The sequence below is a fragment of the Oncorhynchus masou genome, chromosome 2 (genome assembly GCF_036934945.1).
Source record: "Oncorhynchus masou masou isolate Uvic2021 chromosome 2, UVic_Omas_1.1, whole genome shotgun sequence".
Lineage (NCBI taxonomy): Eukaryota > Metazoa > Chordata > Actinopteri > Salmoniformes > Salmonidae > Oncorhynchus > Oncorhynchus masou.
Window position 1 is genome coordinate 10,289,079 of NC_088213.1, and position 21,429 is coordinate 10,310,507.

The window sequence follows — 21,429 nt, forward strand, 5'->3', positions numbered from 1 at the left end:
TGTGTTGCTGCCCTGGTGCTCTGTGTGGTGTGTTTGTAAACAGATCCCCAGGACCAGCTTGCTTAGGGGAGTCTTTTCCAGGTTCATCTCTCTGTAGGTGATGGCTTTGTTATGGAAGGTTTGGGAATCGCTTCCTTTTAGGTGGTTGTAGAATTTAACATTTCTTTTCTGGATATTGATCATTAGCGGGTATCATCCGAATTCTGCTCTACATGCATTATTTGGGGTATTCTTACAGAATTCTGCATGCAGAGTCTGAATTGCCATTTTGTTTTATCTTTGTTGGTGAGTGTGCCCCAGACTTAACAACCATAAAGGGCAATTGGTTCTAGAAAATATTAAAGTATTTTTAGCCAGATCCTAATAATTGGGATGTTGAATTTTGTTCCTTTTCGTGGCATAGAAGGCCCTTCTTGCCTTGTCTCTCAGATCGTTCTCTCTCTCTCCCTCTTAAACATCTCCACTCTCTTGCCATACTAATCCAGCCTCAGTGCTCACCTCACACCCACAGGATTAGAGCAGCATAGTACAGGGAATAAGGAGAGAAGAGTACATTTTTTTCTGCCTTTTGAAACATCTTGGTTGTTGTGTATATAGACACTGTACAGGCCTATATTCCTGCACTGGGTTGTGCATGGATAATAGGGAGAGGAATCAAATCAAATGTTATTTGTCACATACGCCGAATACAGCAGGTATAGACCTCACTGGGAAATTATTACTTACTTAAATGCTTATAAAATATGTACTATATAAACTAATATATATATAAACTAATATATATATGGCCCAATGCTCTAACCACTAGGCTACCTAATAGCCAATGACACCATGCATTAGAGCCCAAATAATATGGTTTTTGGGTCGGATACCGGTAGCCTACTGTTTCACAGTGTCATTTTCCCAAACTGAATTCTCCAATTTGACTTTTGCTTTCAAAAGTATCTCAGTAGAACATGCAAGTAAGAACATTGAATTCTACTGTGCTGATATTACAGTGCGTTATAGGAAAATAATGCACACTCTAGAATGGTCTTCAAGCCAATCAGAGACAAGTATATATATATATTTATTTATTTATTTAAGTAACAATAAATTGACATAATAACGAGGCTATATACAGGGGGCACTGGTATTGAGTCAGTGTGTGGGGGTACAGGTTAGTCGAGGTCATTTGTACACAGGTAGGGGTAAAGTGACTGCATAGATAATAAACAGCGAGAAGCAGCAAGTGTAAAAACTAAGTTGTGTTTTCTGCCGTTTGAACGTCTTCATAAAGCCTATCTGCCTTAACACAGTTCATACCACGGCATTGTTGAATACTTGTCTCTGATTGGCTTGAAGACCATTCTAGAGCGTGCATTATTTTTCTATAACGCACGGTAATATCAGTACAGTAGAATTCAATGTTCTTACTTGCATGTTCTACTGAGATACTTTTGAAAGCAAAAGTCAAATTGGAGAATTAAGTTTTTGAAAATGACACTGTGAAACAGTAGGCTACCGGTATCCGACCCAAAAACCATATTATTTGGGCTCTAATGCATGGTGTCATTGGCTATTAGGTAGCCTAGTGGTTAGAGCATTGGGCCGGTATCCGAACCCCCTGAGCTGACAAGGTAAAAATGTGCCCCTGTTCCCCGGGAAGGCTGTCATTGTAAATAAGAATTTGTTTTTAACTGACTTGCCTAGTTAAAATTAAAATAAATATCCTAAAACTACTGTCAACATAGAAACAGAATGAATGACTGGATAATGTCCCCGTTTCTAGCCAAGACCTCAGGGGAGAACACCTTGCAGGGTGATAACAACATGAGAAACAGGAATGAATGACTGGATAATGTCCCCGTTTCTAGCCAAGACCTCAGGGGAGAACACCTTGCAGGGTGATAACAACATGAGAAACAGGAATGAATGACTGGATAATGTCCCCGTTTCTAGCCAAGACCTCAGGGGAGAACACCTTGCAGGGTGATAACAACATGAGTAACAGGAATGAATGACAGGATAATGTCCCTGTTTCTAGCCAAGACCTCAGGGGAGAACACCTTGCAGGGTGATAACAACATGAGTAACAGGAATGAATGACAGGATAATGTCCCTGTTTCTAGCCAAGACCTCAGGGGAGAACACCTTGCAGGGTGATAACAACATGAGTAACAGGAATGAAGCCTGACTGGATAATGTCCCCGTTTCTAGCCAAGACCTCAGGGGAGAACACCTTGCAGGGTGATAACAACATGAGAAACAGGAATGAATGACTGGATAATGTCCCTGTTTCTAGCCAAGACCTCAGGGGAGAACACCTTGCAGGGTGATAACAACATGAGAAACAGGAATGAATGACTGGATAATGTCCCTGTTTCTAGCCAAGACCTCAGGGGAGAACACCTTGCAGGGTGATAACAACATGAGTAACAGGAATGAATGACAGGATAATGTCCCTGTTTCTAGCCAAGACCTCAGGGGAGAACACCTTGCAGGGTGATAACAACATGAGTAACATGAATGAATGACTGGATAATGTCCCTGTTTCTAGCCAAGACCTCAGGGGAGAACACCTTGCAGGGTGATAACAACATGAGAAACAGGAATGAATGACTGGATAATGTCCCCGTTTCTAGCCAAGACCTCAGGGGAGAACACCTTGCAGGGTGATAACAACATGAGTAACAGGAATGAATGACTGGATAATGTCCCTGTTTCTAGCCAAGACCTCAGGGGAGAACACCTTGCAGGGTGATAACAACATGAGTAACAGGAATGAAGCCTGACAGGATAATGTCCCTGTTTCTAGCCAAGACCTCAGGGGAGAACACCTTGCAGGGTGATAACAACATGAGTAACAGGAATGAATGACTGGATAATGTCCCTGTTTCTAGCCAAGACCTCAGGGGAGAACACCTTGCAGGGTGATAACAACATGAGTAACAGGAATGAATGACAGGCTAATGTCCCTGTTTCTAGCCAAGACCTCAGGGGAGAACACCTTGCAGGGTGATAACAACATGAGTAACAGGAATGAATGACTGGATAATGTCCCTGTTTCTAGCCAAGACCTCAGGGGAGAACACCTTGCAGGGTGATAACAACATGAGTAACAGGAATGAATGACAAGATAATGTCCCCGTTTCTAGCCAAGACCTCAGGGGAGAACACCTTGCAGGGTGATAACAACATGAGTAACAGGAATGAATGACTGGATAATGTCCCCGTTTCTAGCCAAGACCTCAGGGGAGAACACCTTGCAGGGTGATAACAACATGAGAAACAGGAATGAATGACTGGATAATGTCCCCGTTTCTAGCCAAGACCTCAGGGGAGAACACCTTGCAGGGTGATAACAACATGAGTAACAGGAATGAATGACTGGATAATGTCCCTGTTTCTAGCCAAGACCTCAGGGGAGAACACCTTGCAGGGTGATAACAACATGAGTAACAGGAATGAATGACTGGATAATGTCCCTGTTTCTAGCCAAGACCTCAGGGGAGAACACCTTGCAGGGTGATAACAACATGAGTAACAGGAATGAAGCCTGACTGGATAATGTCCCCGTTTCTAGCCAAGACCTCAGGGGAGAACACCTTGCAGGGTGATAACAACATGAGTAACAGGAATGAAGCCTGACTGGATAATGTCCCCGTTTCTAGCCAAGACCTCAGGGGAGAACACCTTGCAGGGTGATAACAACATGAGAAACAGGAATGAATGACTGGATAATGTCCCCGTTTCTAGCCAAGACCTCAGGGGAGAACACCTTGCAGGGTGATAACAACATGAGTAACAGGAATGAATGACTGGATAATGTCCCCGTTTCTAGCCAAGACCTCAGGGGAGAACACCTTGCAGGGTGATAACAACATGAGAAACAGGAATGAATGACTGGATAATGTCCCCGTTCTAGCCAAGACCTCAGGGGAGAACACCTTGCAGGGTGATAACAACATGAGTAACAGGAATGAAGCCTGACAGGATAATGTCCCTGTTTCTAGCCAAGACCTCAGGGGAGAACACCTTGCAGGGTGATAACAACATGAGTAACAGGAATGAATGACTGGATAATGTCCCCTGTTTCTAGCCAAGACCTCAGGGGAGAACACCTTGCAGGGTGATAACAACATGAGTAACAGGAATGAATGACTGGATAATGTCCCCGTTTCTAGCCAAGACCTCAGGGGAGAACACCTTGCAGGGTGATAACAACATGAGTAACAGGAATGAATGACAGGATAATGTCCCCCGTTTCTAGCCAAGACCTCAGGGGAGAACACCTTGCAGGGTGATAACAACATGAGTAACAGGAATGAATGACTGGATAATGTCCCTGTTTCTAGCCAAGACCTCAGGGGAGAACACCTTGCAGGGTGATAACAACATGAGTAACAGGAATGAATGACTGGATAATGTCCCCGTTTCTAGCCAAGACCTCAGGGGAGAACACCTTGCAGGGTGATAACAACATGAGTAACAGGAATGAAGCCTGACAGGATAATCAACCGGAGCCGGATTGGTCATGTTTTCCTTCTCACGTGGTGTCATATTGCGCAACAATAGTGACGACAGTGACACTGCATCTTTATTAAAACCCCTAGGTGAACAGGGTGGAAGGGCATCTATCCCAGTGTCATGATGGGATTTAAAATGCCTAAATGTTGGACAGACATTTTTAGGGTTTACTCACAGTGACTTGATTACTGGTTTGCAACCCATGTGGCTGGACCAGGATTGTAGAACAGTGACAGGCCACAGCTTGTATAGATCACTGATTCAAATTGTCCACTGACCTTTCTAAGGTGATCCTTAGCCCTGGTGACTTCATCCTGCATGGTTTTCCTCTTGAACTCCTGCATGTTCTCAAAGTACTCCTCGACATCTCGCTCGTCCTGCGGGAAAAGCGAGTCCAGCACTATCTTCCTGCCACAGATATCTATCGCAGTGCTGAAGTACTTCTCCAGTTGACGGCAAGGTGTATCCAGATCTCTCTTGATCATCTTGGTTGAACGTCCGATTGCTACCGAGAAAGATCATGTCCCAAATGTTACCCTCCTTGAAGTCCGACAGGTCGGGGAAATAGGGTGCGACGACATCCCCGACTCCTGTAAACTGACGGTGGACATTTTTTAAGTCGTTAACAGAGAAGAGTCCGGCCCAGCTGGTTTCGGTTTCGCAGACAGCAAGCTGGTCTTTGCGCTTCTGTCGCTGGAGAGTTCTGTTGTGACAGGTGACCGCGAACTTGGACTCGATCACATTCCACTGAACGATAAAACCGAGCTTGAACGTCTCGTTTTCTTCGAATATGTTCGTTTTGATGGCGACCCAGCCATCCAAGCTGTCCAAACGCTCGCAGTCTATGCTATTCATTTTTTGTTGTTGTTGTGGTAGACATGTAGCTAGCTAGCGAACTAAAACTTGTATTCCTCTGCCTTTGTTTACAACGTCGGCCATTTGTAACGATGACGTAGTATTTCCTGTGGCGTTCTCTTTACCTTCAACTTTGACCTTTCCGTCACATGCTCAGGGGGAATTCCACAGCCAATTTCATTCGCTATAATGTATAAGGGATTTATGCCAAGAGATTTGAATATTTAAAACAATGTGTCACCTTCAAGAAAATAATGACCACATTCACAATCAAATACTATTGGATTAAATACAATATTATCACTCTATTAGGCGGCTAAAGGCAGGTTTTGGCACTATGTCAAAATACCCATGCTGACACTTGATCTGTGTGCATAACAGTTGGGGTTCCTGCTATATTTGTCACAAACTGTATTTGCTTCCTTGGTCAGCCTGTCAAAAACACTGTCAATGGTCGCCCTGAATCGACGTTGCTGGGGGAGTTATTGAATAATTTCTCACCAAGGTAAACTTAACCAGTGTTTTTGAATTATTAGTAACTAGGCTATAATAACTGGTATGTCTGGTCATAATTATAGCAAATAAATATGAAACTCCAGCATAGTTTAAATGGTGTGTTGAGTTTATGTGTACAGCATGCCTGATCCATGTTTTGACTGAGATCCAGGATGTTAGAGAAGCAAACCCTTCTTTAACTGTCATCACTGTGTACAGTTCTTTCTGAACAAGTGTTTTTCTAAACATTTAAGACTATGAATCATACTTGTTTTGATTGCAAATAATGAACTCTTTGCATGGCTTCCATAAGAAAACGAATTGAATATTTATACTTATTTTTAAAGTTACATAAAGCATATACATTTACACAAGTGAATGACTGGTTGATTAATGTTGGATGAATATTTGACAATACCTACTTCCTACTTCCTACTTCCAGTGGGATCCTGGTCCTTAGTGGAAAAATATTAATCTGACATGTTTTATTTGATTGCCCTGTCAACCACAGTATCTCCACCACAGTACCTCCACCACAGTATCTCCACCACAGTACCTCCACCACAGTACCTCCACCACAGTACCTCCACCACAGTATCTCCACCACAGTACCTCCACCACAGTACCTCCACCACAGTACCTCCACCACAGTACCTCCACCACAGTACCTCCACCACAGTACCTCCACCACAGTACCTCCACCACAGTACCTCCACCACAGTACCTCCACCACAGTACCTCCACCACAGTATCTCCACCACAGTATCTCCACCACAGTACCTCCACCACAGTATCTCCACCACAGTACCTCCACCACAGTATCTCCACCACAGTACCTCCACCACAGTACCTCCACCACAGTACCTCCACCACAGTACCTCCACCACAGTACCTCCACCACAGTACCTTAACCACAGTACCTCCACCACAGTACCTCCACCACAGTACCTCCACCACAGTACCTCCACCACAGTACCTCCACCACAGTACCTTAACCACAGTACCTCCACCACAGTACCTCCACCACAGTACCTCCACCACAGTACCTCCACCACAGTACCTTAACCACAGTACCTCCACCACAGTACCTCCACCACAGTATCTCCACCACAGTACCTCCACCACAGTACCTCCTCCACAGTACCTCCACCACAGTATCTCCACCACAGTACCCTAACCACAGTACCTCCTCCACAGTACCTCCACCACAGTACCTCCACCACAGTACCTCCACCACAGTACCTCCACCACAGTACCTCCACCACAGTACCCTAACCACAGTATCTCCACCACAGTACCTCCACCACAGTACCTCCTCCACAGTATCTCCACCACAGTACCTCCACCACAGTACCTCCACCACAGTACCCTAACCACAGTACCTCCTCCACAGTACCTCCACCCTCCTCCTCCCATCATGGACCTGTATGAGGTCTTCACAGGAAGCAGGCTGGATGTCATCACTGAGGAGGTGCTGAGTGGAGACGAGGAGCGTGGGGAGGAGCACCAGGAGGAGCTGAAGGAGGAGGAGGTGAACAGGGATCTCCCTACCAAAGAGGCCTTCGTAGTGGTGTCAGAGAGAACAGAGACTAGAGAGTTGTCCTCTACCTTCCAGCGTTTCTCCACGGATACCAACGACTCTCTAAGGTCCGTAATACAACACCTGCTTCATTGGTCCATTTGCACAGATATCATTTTTTTGGGTTTGTTGCTGTCACAGTACCCAACCTGATACACAACACAAACATCCCAGGCTGACAGGGGTACTTAGGGGTAAAGTGCCTTGCTCAAGGGCACAACTGTAGTAGGTAGTGTACAGGATCCTCCTGCTTCCGGCTCACTCCCTGAAGACTCCCCTTTGCAGGCAGGGGTTCGAACCGGCAAACCTCTGGTTACTGGCCCGCCCCTCAAACCTCAAGGCTACCTCCACCAAGGCTACCCCCCTTGGGTGTCTAATGCACTATGTATATAATCTTTGCATGACATGATGCACGCATCAATCATTTAATAATGGATACAATAAAGTGATCATCATCAGGTTCGAGGCGTATGTCCCGTCTTCAGATGAGGAGGGAACCCCATCACCTGACAGCTCTGTGGACGGACACGATGACGTGTTTGAGGAGCACAAGGAGTCGGAGGTAAGGGGGAGGGTGTGTGTTGTGTCGGGAGGTAAGGGGAAGGTGTGTTGAGTCAGAGGTAGGGGAAGGTGTGTGTTGAGTCGGAGGTAGGGGAAGGTGTGTGTTGTGTCGGAGGTTAGGGGAGGGTGTGTGTTGTGTTGGAGGTAAGGGGAAGGTGTGTGTTGAGTCGGAGGTAGGGGGAAGGTGTGTGTTGAGTCGGAGGTAGGGGAAGGTGTGTGTTGTGTCGGAGGTTAGGGGAGGGGTGTGTGTTGAGTCGGAGGTGGGGGAAGGTGTGTGTTGAGTCGGAGGTAGGGGAAGGTGTGTTGAGTCGGAGGTAAGGGGAAGGTGTGTGTTGAGTCGGAGGTAAGGGGAAGGGTGTGTGTTGAGTCGGAGGTAAGGGGAAGGTGTGTGTTGAGTCAGAGGGGGGGGTGTGTTGAGTCAGAGGAAGGGGAAGGTGTGTGTTGAGTCGGAGGTAGGGGAGGGTGTGTGTTGAGTCAGAGGAAGGGTGTGTGTGTGTTGAGTCGGAGGAAGGGTGGGGGGTGTGTGTGTGTTGAGTCGGAGGAAGGGTGGGGTGTGTGTGTTGAGTCGGAGGAAGAGGGGGGTGTGTGTTGAGTCGGAGGAAGGGGGTGTGTGTTGAGAAAGGAGGTAGGGTGGGGTGTGTGTTGAGTCAGAGAAAGGGGAAGGTGTATGTGTTAATTCCATGTGAATATACCCTTGATCTAGCCTGAGTGCCAGTCTGTGTGTGCTCTCCTAACAACTTCTACAGGCAGATTTGCACTCAGGTGAACCTTGACCCTCTGTAAGAGTTCATTTCTGCTGTGCCTTCAGGACAAGGTGAATAACATCAGGACTAAGCTGGAGGAGAAGGTGGTGGAGATGGAGAACTTTGCAGGACATCTAGAAGAGATCTTCCTCACTGTGGAGGTACAACAACCACTATTACTGACACAACAACCACTAGTACTGACACAACAACCACTATTACTGACACAACAACCACTATTACTGACACAACAACCACTATTACTGACACAACAACCACTAGTACTGACACAACAACCACTATTACTGACACAACAACCACTATTACTGACACAACAACCACTATTACTGACACAACAACTACTATTGCTGACACAACAACCACTATTACTGACACAACAACCACTATTACTGACACAACAACCACTATTACTGACACAACAACCACTAGCACTGACACAACAACCATTATTACTGACACAACAACCACTATTACTGACACAACAACAACTATTACTGACACAACCACTATTACTGACACAGCAACCACTATCACTGACACAACAACCACTATTACTGACACAACAACCACTATTACTGACACAACCACTATTACTGACACAACAACCACTATTACTGACACAACCATTATTACCCCACACAACCACTGTTACTGACACAACAACCACTATTACTGACACAACAACCACTATTACTGACACAACAACCACTATTACTGACACAACAACCACTATTACTGACACAACAACCACTATTACTGACACAACCACTATTACTGACACAACAACTATTACTGACACAACAACAACTATTACTGACACAACAACAACTATTACTGACACAACAACCACTATTACTGACACAACCACTATTACTGACACAACAACCACTATTACTGACACAACAACCACTATTACTGACACAACAACCACTATTACTGACACAACAACCACTATTACTGACACAACAACCACTATTACTGACACAACAACCACTATTACTGACACAACAACCACTATTACTGACACAACAACTACTATTGCTGACACAACAACCACTATTACTGACACAACAACCACTATTACTGACACAACAACCACTATTACTGACACAACAACCACTAGCACTGACACAACAACCATTATTACTGACACAACAACCACTATTACTGACACAACAACAACTATTACTGACACAACCACTATTACTGACACAGCAACCACTATCACTGACACAACAACCACTATTACTGACACAACAACCACTATTACTGACACAACCACTATTACTGACACAACAACCACTATTACTGACACAACCACTATTACAACCACTATTACTGACACAACAACCACTATTACTGACACAACAATTACTATTACTGACACAACAACCACTATTACTGACACAACAACCACTATTACTGACAACAACCACTATTACTGAACCACTATTACTGACACAACAACCACTATTACTGACACAACAACCACTATTACTGACACAACAACCACTATTACTGACACAACAACCACTATTACTGACACAACAACCACTATTACTGACACAACAACCACTATTACTGACACAACAACCACTATTACTGACACAACAACCACTATTACTGACACAACAACCACTATTACTGACACAACAACCACTATTACTGACACAACAACCACTATTACTGACACAACAACCACTATTACTGACACAACAACCACTATCACTGACACAACAACCACTATTACTGACACAACACTATTACTGACACAACAACCACTATTACTGACACAACAACCACTATTACTGACACAACAACCACTATTACTGACACAACAACCACTATTACTGACACAACAACCACTATTACTGACACAACAACCACTATTACTGACACAACAACCACTATTACTGACACAACAACCACTATTACTGACACAACAACCACTATTACTGACACAACAACCACTATTACTGACACAACAACCACTATTACTGACACAACAACCACTATTACTGACACAACAACCACTATTACTGACACAACAACCACTATTACTGACACAACAACCACTATTACTGACACAACAACCACTATTACTGACACAACAACCACTATTACTGACACAACAACCACTATTACTGACACAACAACCACTATTACTGACACAACAACCACTATTACTGACACAACAACCACTATTACTGACACAACAACCACTATCACTGACACAACAACCACTAGTACTGACACAACAACCACTATTACTGACACAACCACTATTACTGACACAGCAACCACTATTACTGACACAACAACCACTATTACTGACACAACCACTATTACTGACACAACAACCACTATTACTGACACAACCACTATTACTGACACAACAACTACTATTACTGACACAACAACCACTATCACTGACACAACCACTATTACTGACACAACAACAACTATTACTGACACAACAACAACTATTACTGACACAACCACTATTACTGACACAGCAACCACTATCACTGACACAACAACCACTATTACTGACACAACAACCACTATTACTGACACAACCACTATTACTGACACAACAACCACTATTACTGACACAACCATTATTACCCCACACAACCATTGTTACTGACACAACAACCACTATTACTGACACAACAACCACTATTACTGACACAACAACCACTATTACTGACAGCAACCACTATTACTGACACAACAACCACTATTACTGACACAACCACTATTACTGACAGCAACCACTATTACTGACACAACCACTATTACTGACACAGCAACCACTATTACTGACACAACAACCACTATTACTGACACAAGAACCATTATTACTGACACAACCACTATTACTGACACAACAACTACTATTACTGACACAACCACTATTACTGACACAACCATTATTACTGACACAACCATTATTACTGACACAACCACTATTACTGACACAACAACCACTATTACTGACACAACCATTGTTACTGACACAACAACCATTGTTACTGACACAACAACCATTATTACTGACACAACAACCACTATCACTGACACGACAACCACAGTACACACATACCAAAGACACATCCACAGGTTTTCAACCATGGATCTGTGAGCCAACCCCGTTTGGGAGCCCCTGATCATCGCTTAATGAAGCGTTTCATATCTTTCAGGAGAATTTTGGTCGTCAGGAGCAACACCTGGAGCAGCACTGCAACGATGTTCTCCAGACGCTGTCCCATCGTTACGACGAGCGAGCCGCTGCGCTGGGGGAGGAGAAGAAGAGGAAGTTGGAGGCCTTGTACACTCAGCTGCTGGGCTGCGGACGCACTCTGGACGCATCCAAGGACCTGATTGAGACCGCCCAGGAACTGTACCGCACCGAGGACAAACGACTCTTTCTACAGGTGTGTTGTAGTGGGTCGGTCGTCACAATGACTTATTCAAGATTAAATCATTGAATTGCTAATATAGCTTTATAACTTGAAATCACGTTGAAACGTTTAAAAGTTTGTGATAACTTTGTTTTGCTCGGAGTTGTGTTTTTTGTTTGTCACACCATTCTGGGTAAACCCGAGACACTGTCGGGAGTGAAAGCCCAGGAGGCCGTTCCTGAGATACTGGAACCAGCGCACCTGGCAATGACGATCGTACCACGTTAAAATGTGCTTCGGTCACTGTTTAGCCCATTCTAACGTTCAATGGAACAGTAACTGAATGCCTCAATGCCTGTCTGCCTGCTTTATATAGCAAGCCACGGCAACGTGACTCACTTTCTGTAGGAGCGAACCATTTTCGTGGGTGATGGTGTGGTGTACCTAATAAACTGGCCACCGAGTGTATATTCTGTGGTCTTTGTGATGTTTTAATCTGCCAGTTAAAGGTTTTTATGAACCTTAAAATGTTAATGACCGCTGGAGGAGTTGACTTTTGATGTTGTGAACCTTCCCTTGACAGGCTGTTATGCCCACCATGAAGAGGTAAAGTTCTTAAAGGAGACTAACACTTCTGCCTGAGAATACAACAGAACTATACTATACTATACTATACTGTACTGTACTGTACTATACTATACTATACTATACTATACTATACTATACTGTAAGGAGACTAACACTTCTGCCTGAGAATACAACAGAACTATACTATACTATACTATACTATACTATACTGTAAGGAGACCAACATTGCTAGCCTGAGAGTATAACCGTACTAGCCTGGTTCCAGATCCATTTTATCCTGGTTCCAGATCCATTTTATCCTGGTTCTAGAACCATTTCAGCCTGGTTCCAGATCCATTTTATCTTGGTTCCAGATCCATTTTATCCTGGTTCCAGATCCATTTTATCCTGGTTCCAGATCCATTTTATCCTGGTTCCAGATCCATTTTATCCTGGTTCCAGATCCATTTTATCCTGGTTCTAGATCCATTTCAGCCTGGTTCTAGATCCATTTTATCCTGGTTCTAGATCCATTTTATCCTGGTTCCAGATCCATTTTATCCTGGTTCCAGATCCATTTTATCCTGGTTCCAGATCCATTTTATCCTGGTTCTAGATCCATTTCAGCCTGGTTCTAGATCCATTTTATCCTGGTTCTAGATCCATTTCAGCCTGGTTCCAGATCCATTTTATCCTGGTTCCAGATCCGTTTGTTCTCTTGCCAACACGCTTGATCCATTTGTGTTATCTTGTTGCTTGACCATGACTGTAGGAGTTGGCAAGGCACACAAATATCTGGGACCAGGCTATAACAAAACGATGATAAGTGTTTGTTTACAACTGCATGGTAGTGAGTCTGGTTAATAACAGTGTAATCGTGTGATTTGCTGTGAACCGTGTAACTGCCTGATTAGGAGTGTTTCATGAGGATAATATATCAGGTTATGCTTGATGTCGTCAACGCTCATTCTGAAACCAAAATAGCTTCCGATCCTAATTAGCCAACTAATTCAAACTCATTTAAACTAAGCAGTATAATGAATGTGTTTGATGTTGAATAGGGTTTGTTGACAAAGCTTATGTTTTGAATAGCATGACGACACATCCAATGTTCATTTCAGTGTCGTTTTAGGTGGGCTCTGTTCAGAAGGTTGCGACGTTACAAAACATTCGGATAGAAAACAATTTTGTAGAACAGGCATGATTTTTCGTGGTGTATCTTGTCAGCTCTATTCATCTATTCAGCTCTATTCATTCCATTTCTATATGCAACGTTCTGAACGTTTCACCCCACTGAATTTACATTTTTTTTTTTACCATTATTTAACCAGGCAAGTCAGTTAAGAACAAATTCTTATTTTCAATGACGGCCTGGGAACAGTGGGTTAACTGCCTGTTCAGGGGCAGAATGACAGATTTGTACCTTGTCAGCTCGGGGATTTGAACTTGCAACCTCTCGGTGGCTAGTCCAATGCTCTAACCACTAGGCTACCCTGCCGCCCCGAATACAGGTCTATTTGTCCAATCAGAATGGAGAAGATTGCTGACAGGTGTTTTGTTTGTCCAATCACAATCAAGGAGTTTGCTGACTTGTGTGAGTTTTGTCCAATCAGAATCAAGGTTTTTGCTGATGGATGTTTTGTTTCCCTAAATCAGAATTGAGGAGTTTGCGAAGGAGAAGCCTGACCTGACGCTGATGACCCCTCTGGAGTTTGACATGCCCCTCGCTGACCTGTCAGACGTCAAGACCATGATGGACTCCATCAACATCGTACCAGGTCTGATCAATTAATCAAAAAAAAATAAAAATAAATAATCAACCCATCCTTCCTTCCATACACCCACCCACCCACCCACCCACCCATCCATTCATCCATCCATCCATTCGTCACAACATTTTTATTTTCGTTTTTTACATCCCCCTTTGATCACATAATTCTATTCTTAAAACCGGTTTATTCAGAATAATGTAGTACATTTAATGTACAGACATTATGCCAAAATGTGTAGATTTGCCATATTCTTGTTTTAAAACGGCAAAATGTCCTCTACGCCTCGTGCCAAAATGTGTAGATTTGCCACATTCTTGTTTTAAAATGGCAAAATGTTCTCTACGCCTCGTGCCAAAATGTGTAGATTTGCCACATTCTTGTTTTAAAATGGCAAAATGTTCTCTACGCCTCGTGCCAAAATGTGTAGATTTGCCACATTCTTGTTTTAAAATGGCAAAATGTTCTCTACGCCTCGTGCCAAAATGTGTAGATTTGCCACATTCTTGTTTTAAAACGGCAAAATGTTCTCTACGCCTCGTGCCAAAATGTGTAGATTTGCCACATTCTTGTTTTAAAACGGCAAAATGTTCTCTACGCCTCGTGTCAAAATGTGTAGATTTGCCACATTCTTGTTTTAAAACGGCAAAATGTTCTCTACGCCTCGTGCCAAAATGTGTAGATTTGCCACATTCTTGTTTTAAAACGGCAAAATGTTCTCTACGCCTCGTGCCAAAATGTGTAGATTTGCCACATTCTTGTTTTAAAACGGCAAAATGTTCTCTACGCCTCGTGCCAAAATGTGTAGATTTGCCACATTCTTGTTTTAAAACGGCAAAATGTTCTCTACGCCTCGTGCCAAAATGTGTAGATTTGCCACATTCTTGTTTTAAAACGGCAAAATGTTCTCTACGCCTCGTGCCAAAATGTGTAGATTTGCCACATTCTTGTTTTAAAACGGCAAAATGTTCTCTACGCCTCGTGCCAAAATGTGTAGATTTGCAGGAACTTTACTCTAAAACGTTTTCTCTCCGTTGTCAAGAGGGGGGGCCCTAAAATGTTTTTCTGGCAAGGTGGGGGTATGGATGTGGATACGAAGACCCGCGAGCCACTGCAGGCCCCCCATGATGAGTTCAGATTTTTTGTGTGGCCCCCACCCCCCATCAAAGTTGCCCATCCCTGATTTAGATCAAGTGTATGAGCTTGGAACAGAGTAGAGTAGAGCCCCAGAGAAATCCTTCCAGACTCCAAACTGTACCTTTTATTTAAATGGAGGTTCGCTAAGGGAGTTTGGTTGCTTAGAAACAAATGACTTTGATGCAAAAGTGATTTAATTTCTCGGAGTATTTCATTACATTGGACCACTAGAGTGACGAGTCAGGCACTTTTGAGTGATGCTTTCATTCTGCTGAAGCTTGACTGAGTCAACGATTGTGTCCCAAATGGCACCCTATTCCCCATATAGAACACTACGTTGGATTAGAGCCTATTTGTCAAAAGCAGTGCACTACATAGGGAATACAGACAATCTTCATGCTGCTTCTGTAGTCAATGATTATAGAGGCTGGCTGTGATGTCAGTCTGTCTATAGAGAGATGCCTGTGATGTCAGTCTGTCTATAGAGAGATTATGGCTGTGATGTCAGTCTGTCTATAGAGAGATTATGGCTGTGATGTCAGTCTGTCTATAGAGAGATTATGGCTGTGATGTCAGTCTGTAGAGAGATTATGCCTGTGATGTCAGTCTGTCTATAGAGAGATTATGGCTGTGATGTCAGTCTGTCTGAAGAGAGATTATGGCTGTGATGTCAGTCTGTCTGAAGAGAGATTATGGCTGTGATGTCAGTCTGTCTATAGAGAGATTATGGCTGTGATGTCAGTCTATAGAGAGAGTATGGCTGTGATGTCAGTCTGTAGAGAGATTATGGCTGTGATGACAGTCTGTCTATAGAGAGATTATGGCTGTGATGTCAGTCTGTCTGAAGAGAGATTATGGCTGTGATGTCAGTCTGTCTATAGAGAGATTATGGCTGTGATGTCAGTCTATAGAGAGAGTATGGCTGTGATGTCAGTCTGTAGAGAGATTATGGCTGTGATGTCAGTCTGTCTATAGAGAGATTATGGCTGTGATGGCAGTCTGTCTTGAAGAGAGATTATGGCTGTGTGCCTCAAATGGCACCCTGTTTCCTATATAGTGTTGACCAGGGCCCTGTTCCCTATATAGTGTTGACCAGGGCCCTGTTCCCTATATAGTGTTGACCAGGGCCCTGTTTCCTATATAGTGTTGACCAGGGCCCTGTTCCCTATATAGTGTTGACCAGGGCCCTGTTCCCTATATACTGTTGACCAGGGCCCTGTTCCCTATATACTGTTGACCAGGGCCCTGTTCCCTATATTCCCTATATTCTGTTGACCAGTTCCCTATATAGTGTTGACTAGGGCCCTTAAGGATCTAGTCCAAGGTACTGCACTTTATTTTACCTTTATCTAACTAGTCAGTTAAGAACAAATTCTTATTTCCAATGACGGCCTAGGAACAGTGGGTTAACTGCCTGTTCAGGGGCAGAACGACAGATTTGTACTTTGTTAGCTCAGGGATTTGAACTTGCAACCTTCCGGTTACTAGTCCAACGCTCTAACCACTAGGCTACCCTGCCGCTACCCTGCACTACAGTAGGGTGTCATTAGAACCGGTCTGTGACGTCTATCTTTGATTCACTTGGTGACTCACCTCAGACAGATTTGTTTTGTTTATCAGAATCTCTGATTCCACGGAAAGACACACATTTGAGAGAAGTTTCAAAATGTTTCAAAATCCTGTAATAAAATAGTCTTAATAAAGTCCTTTGTGTTTAGAATTGGATGTGGGGGAGAGGCAGAGTGGAAATCAATGGAATAGAAACTTAGTTTTATGTTGTCACAGTCAAACAAAGAGTCAACACCATGAAATAAACCTCTGTAGAGGAAAATAAAACGTCAATGCATTACAAATGAATTCACATAAAGCTATTCCTCTCTCTCTGTAACGTCACGATCATGGTTCTTTCCAGCCCCTCTGCCCCGGTCATCAACCCCCAGGTGTCTAACTCGGCCACGCGGACGTCTCTGCGTGTGTGCTGGAGCCTGTTCTCAGACGACTCTGTGGAATACTACGAGCTCTACTACAGACCTGTCCTGGAGGACACGCCGGCTGTAGACAGCACCAAGGGGCCTGACGGTAGCAACGAGTACAACCACCACCAGTACAACTTAGAATCAGAATGTAGAATCTGAACTTAGAATCAGAATGTAGAATCTGAACTTAAAATCAGAACGTAGAATCAGGACAGAGAATCTGAACTTAGAATCAGAATGTAGAATCAGAATGTAGAATCAGAACATAGAATCAGAATGTAGAATCAGGACAGAGAATCTGAACTTAGAATCAGGACGTAGAATCAGAATGTAGAATTAGAATGTAGAATCAGAACGTAGAATCAGAACATAGAATCAGAACATAGAATCAGGACAGAGAATCAGGACAGAGAATCTGAACTTAGAATCAGGACAGAGAATCAGAACGTAGAATCAGAATGTAGAATCAGAATGTAGAATCAGAACGAAGAATCAGAACATAGAATCAGAACATATAATCAGAATGTAGAATCAGAATGTAGAATCAGAATGTAGAATCTGACTTAGAATCAGGACATAGAATCAGAAAGTAGAATCAGAAAGTAGAATCAGAAAGTAGAATCAGAATGTAGAATTAGAATGTAGAATCAGAACATAGAATTAGAATGTAGAATCAGGACAGAGAATCAGAACGTAGAATTAGAATAGAATCAGAATGTAGAATTAGAATGTAGAATCAGAACATAGAATCAGAATGTAGAATCAGAACATAGAATGTAGAATCAGGACAGAGAATCAGAATGTAGAATCAGAATGTAGAATCAGAATGTAGAATCAGAATGTATAATCAGAACATAGAATCAGGACATATTATATGAATATAGATTCAGAACATAACATAGAATCAGAACATAGAATATGAATATAGATTCAGAACATAAACAGACATTCCAGTTGAATATTTCATGACATTATGGACCAACACAGAGATAATATATTGGAGGTACTATTTGGAGTGTTCAATCTCTCTCTAAGAGGATTCATTTCATCTAATTGAATCAACTATTCCCCTATGAGGGAGACTATGGTTACTTTACTTAAAACCAACAGGTATAAGGCTTTAATAAGGCGTTATAATGCATTGTTGTAAATGATTGAAGTGAGTTTCTCTCCTCCTCAGTGTCTAATGTGAAGGTAAAGGAAACCCACTGTAGTGTAGGAGAGCTGCTGCCTAACGTGCAGTATGAGTTCTGGGTCACAGCTACCAATACGACAGGCATCAGCCCTGCCAGTGAGAAGGCTGTCTACGTGACAGGTAAAACCATGGAACACCACTTTCAAACTGACTCACAGTGGCTTTCAATAGGAATGTGTCAGTGGAAGACACTCACCTCTTTTTCCCGCTCTCTCCCTACCTCTTTAATCCCCCTGTATCTCTCTCTCTCCCTCCCTCCCTCCCTCTTTAATCCCCCTGCATCTCTCTCTCTCTCTCCCTACCTCTTTAATCCCCTTGCATCTCTCTCTCTCCCTCCCTCCCTCCCTCTTTAATCCCCCTGCATCTCTCTCTCCCTCTCTCCCTCCCTATTTAATCCCCCTGTATCTCTCTCTCTCCCTACCTCTTTAATCCCCCTGTATCTCTCTCTCTCTCCCTACCTCTTTAATCCCCCTGTATCTCTCTCTCTCCCTACCTCAAATCCCCCTGCATCTCTCTATCTCTCTCCCTACCTCTAATCCCCCTGCATCTCTCTCTCTCTCTCTCTCTCTCTCCCTACATCTTTAATCCCCCTGCATCTCTCTCTCTCTCCCTACCTCTTTAATCCCCCTGTATCTCTCTCTCTCTCCCTACCTCTTTAATCCCCCTGTATCTCTCTCTCTCTCCCTACCTCTTTAATCCCCCTGTATCTCTCTCTCTCCCTACCTCAAATCCCCCTGCATCTCTCTCTCTCCCTACCTCTTTAATCCCCCTGCATCTCTCTCTCTCTCCCTACATCTTTAATCCCCCTGTATCTCTCTCTCTCTCTCCCTACCTCTTTAATCCCCCTGCATCTCTCTCTCTCTCCCGACCTCTTTAATCCCCCTGCATCTCTCTCTCCCTACCTCTTTAATCCCCCTGCATCTCTCTCTCTCCCTACCTCTTTAATCCCCCTGCATCTCTCTCTCTCCCTCTTTAATCCCCCTGCATCTCTCTCTCCCTACCTCTTTAATCCCCCTGCATCTCTCTCTCCCTCCCTCTTTAATCCCCCTGTATCTCTCTCTCTCCCTCCCTCCCTCTTTAATCCCCCTGCATCTCTCTCTCTCTCCCTACCTCTTTAATCCCCCTGCATCTCTCTCTCTCTCTCCCTCCCTCTTTAATCCCCCTGTATCTCTCTCTCTCTCCCTACCTCTTTAATCCCCCTGTATCTCTCTCTCTCCCTACCTCAAATCCCCCTGCATCTCTCTCTCTCTCCCTACCTCTAATCCACCTGCATCTCTCTCTCTCTCTCCCTACATCTTTAATCCCCCTGCATCTCCCTCTCTCCCTCTTTAATCCCCCTGCATCTCTCTCTCTCTCCCTACCTCTTTAATCCCCCTGCATCTCTCTCCCTCTCTCCCTCCCTATTTAATCCCCCTGTATCTCTCTCTCTCCCTACCTCTTTAATCCCCCTGTATCTCTCTCTCTCCCTACCTCTTTAATCCCCCTGTATCTCTCTCTCCCTACCTCAAATCCCCCTGCATCTCTCTCTCTCTCCCTACCTCTAATCCCCCTGCATCTCTCTCTCTCTCTCCCTACATCTTTATTCCCCCTGTATCTCTCTCTCTCTCCCTACCTCTTTAATCCCCCTGCATCTCTCTCTCTCTCCCGATCTCTTTAATCCCCTTGTATCTCTCTCTCTCCCTACCTCTTTAATCCCCCTGCATCTCTCTCTCTCTCCCGACCTCTTTAATCCCCTTGTATCTCTCTCTCTCCCTACCTCTAATCCCCCTGCATCTCTCTCTCTCTCCCTACCTCTTTAATCCCCTTGTATCTCTCTCTCCCTACCTCTTTAATCCCCCTGCATCTCTCTCTCTCTCCCTACCTCTTTAATCCCCCTGCATCTCTCTCTCTCCCTAACTCTTTAATCCCCCTGCATCTCCCTCTCTCTCCCTACCTCTTTAATCCCCCTGCATCTCCCTCTCTCCCTACCTCTCTAATCCCCCTGCATCTCCCTCTCTCCCTACCTCTCTAATCCCCCTGCATCTCCCTCTCTCTCCCTCCATACCTCTTGAATCCCCCTGCATCTCCCTCTCTCTCCCTCCCTCTTTAATCCCCCTGCATCTCCATCTCTCTCCCTCCCTACCTCTTTAATCCCCCTGCATCTCCCTCTCTCTCTCTCCCTCCCTCTCTCCCTCCCTCCCCTCCCTCCCTCTTTAATCCCCCTGCATCTCTCCCTCCCTCCCTCTTTAATCCCCCTGTATCTTCCTCTCTCTCTCTCTCTCCCTCTTCTCCTCCCCCTCCAGTCCCATCTCCACCAGTCATCAGACAGAGGGAGTGTAGCAGTTGTCCGGAAGCCGCTCTGATTCGCTGGGAGTCAGGAAACACCAACCCAGTCGACTCCTACACCGTAGAGCTGATTGAGACAGGCACTGATGGACAGAGTGGGGTCACGGAGTAAGAATTAACGCACATGCACTCTCACACCCCCACACACATACACTCTCACACCCCCACACCCCCACACACACGCACTCTCACACCCCCACACACACTCACACCCCCACACACATGCACTCTCACACCCCCACACACATGCACTCACACCTCCACACACATGCACACTCACACCCCCACAC

At 44.3% G+C, this 21,429-nt stretch overlaps 1 protein-coding gene and 1 pseudogene across 1 annotated transcript in view; one reads left to right on the top strand and one right to left on the bottom strand.

Annotated features, from left to right (window-relative positions):
• LOC135555140 (WASP homolog-associated protein with actin, membranes and microtubules-like) overlaps positions 1 to 5,478 on the bottom strand; it is a 41,705-nt pseudogene extending 36,227 nt beyond the window's left edge.
• A 303-nt stretch (positions 5,479 to 5,781) lies between these two features.
• The window catches only part of LOC135555152 (fibronectin type III and SPRY domain-containing protein 2-like), a 41,740-nt gene continuing 26,092 nt past the window's right edge, over positions 5,782 to 21,429 (top strand). The window contains exons 1-10 of the mRNA XM_064987504.1: positions 5,782 to 5,869; positions 7,253 to 7,506; positions 7,898 to 8,000; positions 8,808 to 8,903; positions 11,970 to 12,203; positions 12,754 to 12,776; positions 14,394 to 14,512; positions 17,552 to 17,722; positions 18,800 to 18,934; positions 21,097 to 21,247. Of these exons, the coding sequence (XP_064843576.1) occupies positions 7,277 to 7,506; positions 7,898 to 8,000; positions 8,808 to 8,903; positions 11,970 to 12,203; positions 12,754 to 12,776; positions 14,394 to 14,512; positions 17,552 to 17,722; positions 18,800 to 18,934; positions 21,097 to 21,247 (1,262 nt within the window). The 5' untranslated portion in view covers positions 5,782 to 5,869; positions 7,253 to 7,276. The remainder of the gene's footprint in view (positions 5,870 to 7,252; positions 7,507 to 7,897; positions 8,001 to 8,807; positions 8,904 to 11,969; positions 12,204 to 12,753; positions 12,777 to 14,393; positions 14,513 to 17,551; positions 17,723 to 18,799; positions 18,935 to 21,096; positions 21,248 to 21,429) is intronic.